Below are 11,693 nucleotides of genomic sequence, written 5' to 3'. Positions count from 1 at the left end.
TGCCGGTTATAGTGCTTGCTGGCTATTTGTTAATTTTTTTTAGGTGTCTACGGTTAAAAAACTATTTAATGGATATATTAGAAGGATAGTGGCAGTAAGCTACGTGACCCTTCTCTGTTGGTCCAGCCAAATTACGATTTTGCTCCGTTTAAATTTACAGTTTTAGCATTGGTTTTGTTTTTTTTTCCTTCTCCTAGCCTAACTACGATTTTGCCCTTATCTCAAATTTATAGTTTTGTCATTGTTTTTTTTTCCTGTTAAATTACGATTTTGCCCCTAGTGTAAAATTCGTTTTGGTGTTTTTTTTTTTTTGACAAAACTATGGTAGTGTTTTGTTTTAACTGGTTGGCTCGATGTAATTTTTTTGAGATCGTGTTATGAGTAGTATGTACAAGTAACCGAAACATAGACGTATATGTTATGAAATGAGATAGAAATACTCGGCTTAGTGCCCCGCAACGCAGGCGGGGAAAAAACTAGTTATAAACAAAAGAGACAATTTTTTTAATAGAGAATTACTCACAAGTTTTCATAATTCTCCACTTCACTAAATGGTTAGATATTAAACGTGTCATAGTGACAAACATGCATAAAATTCTCTACTTAACCAAAAACATTATAGCTTCTGCATCAAAACTAAATTGTTTAATTCACTCGATGATTCCAACTTCATTCTTTCTCTCATTTGCCTTATAAATTGCGCACATCTATTGTTCAATTCCTCTGTTTCTGCTTCTTCTTTCGATTCCCCTGTTTCGTGATCTTCAACAACAACAAGACCATCTTCAACAATTGAAACATCATCATGGTAACAAGTCACACAAACCCGATTCCCATTTCGCTCAATTTCATCATCATATTCTTCATCTTGTTCTTCCGAGACGGATACTTGTTCGATTGTTGGTGTCAGTATCAGAGGTTGATGCTTGATTTCATATGCGACCACTAAATGATCCTCTTTCAATGAAGAAACATCGGTCGAGTGGAAGTTCATGATAAGGATAGCAAGGATTCCGTTGCAGAGAAGGAAGATGTAATGTCTGTCGGTGTAATCGGCGAAATTGGATAGATTGCGAGTGCAAAAACAGAGGAATACTGCAGATGAGAGTAAGAAAATGAAGGTACAAACCGAAACGGTGTCGTTGAGTTTGAAGAAATGAGTTTTTGATGGTGAATTGATCCTCTGTTTTTTAATTTGATTTGCTAATGTATTCATTGTGGCAGGAAGAGGTGCAAAAGCAGGAAGACTTTTACTTATTAGATGAAGGTTGATGATGGTCATTGACGAGGGAGTTGTCTATATATAAGTTAACAAATGTGCGACTTTACAAAATTACCCTTGGTTAGCTTGAGTACATAATAGCGGAACATTTAAATAATTTTTAAAAAAATATATTTCCCGATCGTTATTTCCGACAAATACCCGACCAACTTGTCAAAATCAAATTTATATTATGTACTTAGTTTATAACTAAAAAGTTAGGACAACTACATATATAGAATCATAATACTGACTAGGAGTGTTGATTGGATTTATTGTTTGGGTTTCGGGTAGTTCGGATTTTTTTTGTGTGTGTTATTGTGTCTGACAAACGATCCATATCAAAATAGGCAGGGCCGGATCTTGGGCCGGCGAACCCGTGCCGTCGCTCGAGGCCCAAATTTTTAAAGGGCCCGAAAAGTTTTTTATAAGCTTTTATATGTATAGTAAATTATATATTTAATTTATGCATTCATTTATTATACATAAAATTAAAAGTGATGATGGTGAAGTGGAAAAACCATTTAAGGATAACATTAAGGTCTCAAGTTCAAGATTTGGCTCTAGCACCAAGGTCTTATTTTTTTTGTAAATTCATTTTCCCATAGCATAATTTTGGGCCCAATTTTTATTTCGCCCGAGGCCTAAATTATTTTTAGAGTTGTCGGAGACGGCTCTGAAAATAGGGTTCGTCAGGTTTGGTTTTTCGGTTATCAGGATCATCGGTTCAGGTTATTCAGGTGGTTTGAGTTTGCGTATTGTTGTTAATAATAAAAATTTTGAGTTTACATAGTACTCTATTGGTCTGAAAGATTCCAACTCTTATGTTGTTTGGATAGTTTATTCAAGACAATGATATAATGTTCATTATTTGGAAAGTTAACATGAATTATTAACAAACTCGACAGACCAGAAGTTGAACCAATTTAGTTCGGGTTAATTGGTTTACGTTTTTGGGATTTTGAAGTTTAAAGGTCCAACCGATACCCGACCTTAATAAAAATCGATTTTCAGGTTATGTGTTTATTCAGGTCAATTTAGTTAATTGGGTCCTGTGAAAGCGGGCTAGGTTAACCAGATACGAAATAAAATCGATGGGCCTAATACAGAAGAAGATTATCTAATTAGATATCTCCTACATATTTTAGATTTCATTATAGTCAGTCAGGGTTACATAAAAATGTTTATAAAGGATTTGTTTGTAAAGATGAATAATAAATAATACAATACAATTTGTAATGAAAAGATACTAACATATTAGAAGTCAAAGTCTATTTACAAGTCAAGCTTACAAGTTCGCAAGACATGTGGGCCATGTAAATATGGTAATTTGTCGGTTGTCGCATGCTGAAATTTATGCGAACCTTCCTTCCAATTTCCGCAGCCCAACAAAGACGCATAACGTATAAACATAAAACTAGATTTTTTTTTCTTATAAATGAGAAAACTATAAGAAATGGCGTCTTTTTTTCTTTAAAGGTTTTGCCTTCACAAATAGACCACAACCTCATTGATAAATGGCGTCGAATTCTAGGTCTAACTAAACAAAAGGGGAAAAAATACATATTAGGATGCATTTTTGCTCTATTATTCAGTTAGGTAACCTATATTACTTTTAGTATTAGAATGCTTTTTTTTTTCTTTTTTCAATTAGGGTAACAGCTAACATGATATCTTGTAAATATTGATTAACATCTTATTATGTTAGGGAGGAGGCGTGTAGAAAGATGTGAAATGTAATGATTCAATTCATGCTTCTTGAGACTCCTTAATAATAGCTTATCATGTCACATGTTATAAGGTTTATTACGAGGTGGGTTAGGGAGAATATGTGAAAGAATGGTGGTGGTTCGATTGTGATAGGTGGTGACAATTAGGGGTGGACTCATATGGAATGGGTCGGGGTCCTCGAACCCCAATATTTTTTAAAAAAATTAGTTGGATCCAGTATATTAAATTTTATAAGGACCCCATAATTACAATTATGTGGACACTATAGGAAGAAAATGAAAGCTGGTACAAACTTTCTTTTATTTAGTCGAACCACAAGGACGATTTTGGCAATTTACTCAAACCCTTTTTAATTTCTTTTATTTAATTATTTTTGTTACATATATAATAAAAAAGAATACACATGGAGTTTTTAGAGAAAAAAAAATTAATAGTTTTGTCACATAATTTTTATAAATTTTCATCCAAATCATCAACTCAGTTTATTTTTTCTGTTAAGGTGAAGGATGTTTTAAATTTTATAAATTAAGACAGAAATTAATTTATAGCTTCTTTATATAAATCAGTTTTATAAAGAGAAAACGTCATTGGTGTGCAACACATAACAATCGATTACAACTTTTAGTATTTATGTGTTGTAGAGATAGATAAAAATTGTAAAACGTTACATATTTATTAAATGTGTTGAGCATCTAGGAAATACGTTGTTTGATTAGGAGGGGGCACTGGCTTCTGTTTTTCCTTATGAGCGAATTTAAAAGAGTAGAAGATGAATTACAAACTTGTTACATATGATAAGATTTTTTTTTTTTGACCTTTTTCAATAAGGTCACCAGCATTTTAGTTTTATAAATTTAGAGGTTTAAGTAGATTTTATTTTTATAAAACTGATTTATATAAAAAAATTAGAAAATTAATTTCTGTCTTAGTTTATAAACATTCTTCGCCTTAATAGAAAAATTAACTTAGTTAGTGGTTGAATGAAAATTTATAAAAATTATGTGACAAAGCTATTTTTTTTTTCATATACAAATTGCATGTATATTCTTTTTTATTATATATGTAACAAAATTAATTAAATAAAAGAAATTTAAAAGAGTTTGAGTAAATTGCCAAAATCGTCCCTGTGGTTTTATATTTGCCAGTTTCATCCAAATATCCTCAACTTAACAAAAAAAATAAACTAAGTTAGTGGTTTGGATAAAAATGGCAAAAAGTTACAAACGTTGGGGGCAATTGGTACAAAAGTGTCATTTTGGACGAAAATGGCAAACTTGCCCAAACCTCAGGGACGATTTTGGCAATTAACTTATCCTTCTATTTACAAATAAGAGGTTATGAGTTCAATCCTTGTATAACTTGTTTTTTCAGTTTTTTTTCAAATCTAATTCAAACCTCGATCTGACCCGAACGAGGACCTACCCGAAAATTTTAACGTTTTGTTATGAAAATTTTTAACACCGAAAAAATGGACCCCATTGGAAAAAATTCTTGGATCCGCCACTGATGACAATGTTGTTAAAAAGCGGTAGTGTGTTGGCTTGGCCGTATTGGATGGGGACTTCGGCATAAGGCAACCAACCCTGGTACAATTTCTAATAGGTTAATTGACAAGTTGCCTAATTTGCGTTTTTCTTCTTGAGAAAGTTTGTAACTCTAATCCTACTATTATAAATAGTTGTTTAGCTAGGCATTAAAATTTCTCATCACCCCAATAACAAATCAAACCCTCGTTGCAATCGTGAGATGCCAAAGCAGTGACGAAGATAAAGAAGATGATGGACAGTGACGACTGACATGATATTCTTCTAATATAGTCAAATCAAACCCTAGTCGCAGTTGTGAGGTGCAAAAGCAGTGATGAAGATAAAGAAGATGAAGGTAAGTGACAGGGATATGGTGTTCTTCTTATATAGTGCAAAAATGTGCGAGTTTACTAAATTACCCTTGGTAAACTTAAGTAAATAAATAAGGACTTATTTAACATATTGTTTAAAAAAATATTATTTTGCATATAACAATATTTATACTTCCCATAAATACATGATTAATTTGTTAAACAACTTTTAATAGAAAGTGGATAAAACAATATAAATGTAGGGGGAATATTCATTTGAGAAGAAATTTAATGTGAGAAGAAAAAGAAGAAAAGGGCATAATGGTAAAACATTAAATAGTTTATAACTCTTCTCATTAACTATGTTATCTTTCACTAATAAAGCAAAAAATATTTTATCTTACACATTTCAAAATTTATCCTACATATATCTTACACTTACCGAAATTTACCGTACGCATATCTAAATTTAGCATACACATTTAAGAATTTATCCTACACATGCTAAAATTTATCCTACACATGACGAAAATTGTCCTTCACCCTAAATTATTTTATCTTGAAAGATATATTTAAAAGTGAGTTACAAGTTTAATTACTTAGCTAATTAATTACAATTAAAAATTTACCTATATGCCCTTATTGATAACATTAAATACACATATTAAATGAACTAATGGAGCATTTCTATTGATTTAAAACTTATTCTTTTTATTCTTACAAAATTTTTCTTCTCATTTGAACCCTCCACTATAAATGTATTCATTAAACATATATATAAGATAGTTATACGCAGTTACATAATTCACTATATCTCTTGTTAGGTTGTTAGTTTTATGTTATAATTTTCATAAAGTAAATAATAATTCATAGGCTTTTATTTTCATTTGAAAAATATAGATTTAACTTGAATTAGATGTGCAAGTATTGTCAGTTAAATAAATTCTAAAAGACTGTGCTTTATTTTCAGTCAGCTGACAAATTAGGAAAGAATGCTGCCATCCGGGCCATTGAAACATGGTGGAAGGCTAGAAGCCACAAGAACCTTTCCTTCCATAGCCCAACAAAGACGGCATCACGTTTGAAAACATGAAACCACTTTTTTCTTTTTTTTTTCCCTTTTTTTTCTTTTAAAATTTGATAAAATTAGATGTGCAAGTATTGTCATATATATCAAAGGCTAATCTGTCCACCCGTTGGCCTTAATCTTTTCCCAGATGTTCAAGATATAGATTAAATATGTATAGTTGTAATTCTATTAAATCAGTTATAATTCAAAAGTTTGTTTGTGATTGTTATTGTTAAAATATGCCATAATACGAACAAATGCATTTCCAAATTAGTTCAAATACGTACTTGAAATCAACTGGAAGATACATAAAATCAAAAGCCAAACGAATAGTGCTTCCCACCTTTTCATTCTCATGTTTTCAGTGATTCTCCAAGAACTCCACTATTGGAGGAGCCCTATCCCACATCGAAAGAATAAGACCTTCCGGTTGTATTAATAAGATCTTGGGTTACTCCCTCTATCACCAATTGGTTTTAGAGTGGAACCCCATAGACTTCAATATCCACCAATAGTGGCCTACTGTTACAAACATCATAAATCATAAAACAAATAATAATCAAACTTACATATACAAAAAAAATTAAATAACATATTCTTTATTGAAAATGAAGATGATTACGTATGTATAGTTATTCGGAATGTTTCGAATCATTACAGAAGTTGAATGTTCATCTAGATTAAGCGGAATGATTTCTCGAAACTTTCTACCCACCGGCGGTAATCCTCTCCGACGAGTGAACTCGCATAACCTGTTCCTCAGACCCGTAGATACCGGTGTAAGTGAATAATAACGAACAACTTTTTGATTACCGGTATTGGTTACCAATGGTGGTTGTTGATTAACAACAAACCAACAACCCATTTTTTCTACCAAAGCCTCAGTTTTTCCCTAAAAAATAAACAGCCAGCGCAAAACGCCCCGCTTTGGCCAAAGCGGGGCGCTTTGGTACGAGGTCATCAGATAAGGACGGACAGACTCAGTCCTTATCTGTTGACTTTATTCCAAAGTGGGGCATTTTCGGATATGTGAATAGATCAATGGGGTGTGTGAATAGACCGAGTCTTGCAAATTGCAATCTGGTAACTAGGCTATGAGTCATTTCTTCCAAATCACAATTTGGTACCTAGGCTACAAGTCAAGGGCTACTGGTCAACCCATGAATTCAAAAGGAAGTAAACATAGTATGCTCTTTCAAATTTTTGTGTAGTACCTAGGTTACTAGTTATGGTGTCGTCAGAGTGTATTTTGAATTGAAATGTTTGTTAGGGTATAAGTAGTGGTTAATCATTTGAGAGGAATAAACTTAAAAATCAATCAATCAGAGTGTGCCACGTCAATCAGTGAAAAGTGTTTAAATTATGCTCAAAAGTGTTGGCAATGGTTAGACGCTTGCTGAAGTGGTAATTTTTTTTTTATTTTTTGTTTTTTTTTTAATTTAAGATAAAATGGAAAAAACATCAAACTTTAATAAATAAAAAAAGCATTACATTAAAATCTAAGTTTAAAAAAAAGCTAAAAATTACAAGGCCATCCATATTTTTTTGCGATCTCACGTTTTCTAGCGAGTGTGATTTCCAACATCGAAGGGTGAACATTGTCGGTATGCCGATTAAACGTCTCCAAGTCCTTGTCGTACATTGTTTGTCGCAACGCCTCTCGTTGCTCATCCGCCAAGGTCAAGTATTTTTCTTCTCGTATACGTTTAATATCCATTAACTCTTTTTTCATGGCCTTGTATTCTTCGAATCTACCGGTTATATCTCTTGGATCTTCGTATCTTGAAGACGGCCCTTTGTCCTTTTTCTCCTTTCTCTTTTGTCATCTTGGCGAGGGATCCTCGTTTATGTCGGGAATACCGCTCGAGACTTCGACATTTGGTGTATCCGCTCTATAATTTCCCGAATATGAAGACTTTCTTTTTTGACTCGAGCCGGAGCTTTCTTCACCCAACAAGGGTACCGACGACCACTTTTGATTTGTTCTAACAACCTCCCAAGCCGCAATATGAGCAAAGTCATATCCTTCTTTGCTTTTGTAATCCTTTAGCGCTTGCTTCATTACAAAAGAATCATCACTCCCGCTAGGACGTAAACGATCCTAAAATAATAAATTATCAACAACTTAATCCAAATACTTCATTAAAAAATAAACCGTATATAAATAACAAAGTATACCGCTTGATGATATAAACCGTTGAATGTGTTCAATTTTGTTTGTATCGCGAGCCATTTTGATCGAACTTGGTGGTGGGTTCGGTTACTTCCTCCAACCGTTTGATTGAAGTGGTTTAGAACTTGCTTCCAAAAACCATCCGTCTTTTGTTGATTGCCTTTCTTTTTATTTAAAGTCCAATGAACATAAGCCTTTGCCAACGCCTCTTCTTGTTTTGGCGTCCAATTTTCCCGTTTCGCTTTTCCTCTTCTTTCCGGTGCGGCTTCATTTTGGTTCACGGGATTTTCTTGAACCGCAACATCTTCATCCTCATAATGTTGCTCTTGGGTGTCCGGCACGAACTCTTCATCGGAGTCATCTTGTATGTATTTCGGTGATTGTGAGCTTGGGGTTTGAAAAGCAAACGGGTCAAAAGCATTTTGGGCGTCTAGGGAGTAATCATAATAACCGGGTCGAATCATCGTCGGACCATGTTGCATCCAATTTTGGAGGGGCTGGCTATCATAACCGAAATTTGGATGAATGGGTTGGTTTAAAAAAAATGGAGGTTGGGTTTGATTGTCAAACCCAAGTTGGGGATGAAACGGCACACTAGAACCACCCGAACCACCGCGTTTATCTTGAGCCCTCGCCTTCGAACCGGACCCTACATTTTTTTTCTTGCCTTCACCTTTGTTTGAGCCTTCCATTTTTTTGAAAAGATTTGAAAGATTGAGTGTGAATTGTAGTGAATATGGAGGTTGAGTTTGTTTGGTGAAAATGGAAATGAATTTGTTTAATTTATAAAGTTAAAAATTGATTTTTTTTATTAATGTCAACGGCTATATAGCCGTTTGAAAACAACTTTCCCGAGCGGCAACATGTCCCCGATCGATGATGAAACCGCACGGCAAAGGGGTAGGCGCTGGTGTTCCCGAGCGGCATCCCCTTTGCCGCCCCACTCCGTATCCCCTTATGTCCTTGCGAGCATGTTTAATCTTAAAGTGGTATGTTTATCATTGACGTGTGTGCTTTTTTGGTACACCCTTTTTTTGGTTAGGTATTCTTGAATCCGTTCTACAAGTTTTTGAATACTTTTATTCATTAGCTTTAATCTATAGCCCAAATTCTAATTGTAAAAGCCTTTGTCAGTTTCATCCAATCCTATGTTCCTAAGCTATTTTCAAATTCCATCGTTCTAATCCCAACTCTCTAATTCCATATTTCTTTCCTAAATCATTACATTCACTTTATAAGACATAACACTTATGTTTATTTTATTTCATGAGACTACATATTTTAATTTTCTATTTTGAATAATAAGATACATATATTTAGGGATGAGCTCGGTATCGGTACAGAAAATACCGATATCGAAAATCGCAAAATATGGCTACCGGTACCGCTATTGAAAATACGGTTCGGTACGATACCGGTACCGAAAAGCCAAAAGTGGGTACCGATTCAGTATTGAAAAAACCGGTACAGGAAATTCGGTACTGGTACCAAGTATCAAACGCTCATGCTAACATAAAATCATAAAGAGGTTATCTTCCTATATAACAAGTTTGTTCTTTGCATTTTATATAACTTTTTAAATTTATCTTTAATGTATTTTTTTAAACCTTAATAAGTTCAAACCCTGAAACCAAACCGGAACTAAATTGTTAGTAACAACTCGGTTTGGTTCGTTTTAATTGTCAACGGCTTGGATCAAAAACTGTTACTAACCGTTTGGCTCATGGTTTGACTTAAAAATCGTGAACACCCCTGATAAGAATAAGGTTTTTACTGCTCTTTGTCTATCTAAGTTACACTAGATCTTTTGTTGGAATTTCTTTATCATGTCAAGTCTTTAGTTGCTGGTAATTTTCATTAGGTAACTACATGATTATCTCCTATTATTCATGTCATTAATACAAGGATGTACTGCTGCAGGCTTTCGAGAAAATTATATTAGGAATGTATCTAGGTGACGTAATGACGAGAGTAAGTCATAAGCTGTTTTTAGAATCTGATAGCTTTGGACCACTGCTCTTTAAGCTGTCGACATAGTTCGTTCGTGTTAAGGTACACCTCCATGTTTTCCAATGGCTTTTAATTACTTTTTGACAAGCTATGAAGTTACTTTCACCTGATATCATAAATTTGATTCAGTTTTGATATTTGCACAAAATACAATAAGATCATTTAGAGTTCTCTTATGGATAAACAATTTCGATCACAAAAAAATTATAGCAGCGATGGATCGGCTAGACTTAAAATAACTTTAAATGGGTCAAATATGATTTTGTTGTGCGTACAAAGGAATGATGGTAAGGCCGACTTAAAGTTGTTAACAACAATTACAAGATGTTCCCTTGCTAAACCCGTGTATCACACGGTTGCTAACCCTAGTAGATTAAATAAAGTAAATGGTTTAATACTATTTGAAGTTTCACTACATTGACTTCTGACATTGCAGACTTGTTTTTTCATTCCCAGTGCTCCTATATTAATATGACTTTATTTCTTCATTCTTTAACAAAGTATTAATCTTCTCTATTCTTTAACAAGGAGTCCGCTCCAACTTTCTGTCCACCACCAGAATTTTTCATTTCCGTCAACCGTTAAATGTCATTTCACTTTATCTTCATCTACACTTATGGGTATCCTACCATTTACTTAGGGGTATCCCAGGTTAATAAAACGGAGATTTAAAAAAAAATTACACTTCGCCAAGAAAGTTGAGAGGCATCATGGTCTAAATTTTTCATTTACTTAGGGGAATCCTAACAGTAATTCTAAGTCGTTTGTGTTTTTTGACATTGTGGTTGACCATATCTTGACCCGTTTCATTTTAATTTTTCTTAGATTCCTATATTTTGATCCGTTTAATATTTATTCACTACGTTGTGACCCATTTGACCATAATCTACACAAATAGAACGAATCTACACAGATAGAATGCTATTCTTTTCATCTTAAATTTCTATATACTGACCCGTTTAATATTTATTCGTTATATTGTGACCCGTTTGACACCTTTTATTTTATGTTTCTATAATTTGACCCGTTTCATTTTAATTCATTATATTCTCACATGTTTCGGATATTCACTATATTTTGAACCATTTAGTATTTGCAAATATGCAAACTACAACAGCGACTTTTCATCTTTTATTATATTATATGTAATATATATTTCACTTATACGAATATTTACAGATTTATGAAACGCTTTTATTATTCAACCTGTATAATACACGAATCTATAACCAAGTGTATCTGATATATCTATAATAGTACTTAGAGGAAGAAGTAACAAGATATTTATGTTCCCCTACTAATGAATCTAAGTTGAAGCATAGCTAGTATGATATGAAGGATGACTAACAGTGAAAATGAGGTAACTAACCACTTTACATCTATAAGCTAAATCCATTGAGATGCTTTAAAATAATGTTGACGAGTTGCTTTATTTGCATTCAACTGACGGCTAACATGATGTACTCGTGTAGCATCACTATCACCATATGCAGTCAGCTGTCACATACTCTAGGCGTCCACCAAAGTTAATTTACAGAGGTTACCATACTCTAGAGCCTATCATGTACATCGTATGAAATAATTATCACAAGACATTTTAGTTATGTTTACT

The 11,693-nt window shown here is 33.4% G+C and overlaps 2 protein-coding genes across 2 annotated transcripts; both read right to left on the bottom strand.

Moving 5' to 3' along the window:
- Positions 1-445: 445 nt before the first annotated feature.
- On the bottom strand, positions 446-1,317 carry LOC110927962. The gene has a single exon (XM_022171257.2). The coding sequence runs from the start codon at positions 1,280-1,282 to the stop codon at positions 617-619; it is 666 nt and encodes a 221-aa protein (XP_022026949.2). The 5' UTR covers positions 1,283-1,317; the 3' UTR covers positions 446-616.
- A 6,403-nt stretch (positions 1,318-7,720) lies between these two features.
- Positions 7,721-8,763, bottom strand: LOC110932000. The gene is made up of 2 exons (XM_022175368.1): positions 8,077-8,763; positions 7,721-7,999 (listed from the first exon to the last, which is right to left on the bottom strand). The coding sequence occupies exons 1-2, from the start codon at positions 8,761-8,763 to the stop codon at positions 7,721-7,723; spliced, it is 966 nt and encodes a 321-aa protein (XP_022031060.1).
- Positions 8,764-11,693: the final 2,930 nt, after the last annotated feature.

The sequence above is a fragment of the Helianthus annuus genome, chromosome 3 (assembly GCF_002127325.2).
Source record: "Helianthus annuus cultivar XRQ/B chromosome 3, HanXRQr2.0-SUNRISE, whole genome shotgun sequence".
In the NCBI taxonomy this organism is placed as follows: domain Eukaryota; kingdom Viridiplantae; phylum Streptophyta; class Magnoliopsida; order Asterales; family Asteraceae; genus Helianthus; species Helianthus annuus.
This window is presented reverse-complemented; position numbering and strand designations above follow the sequence as displayed.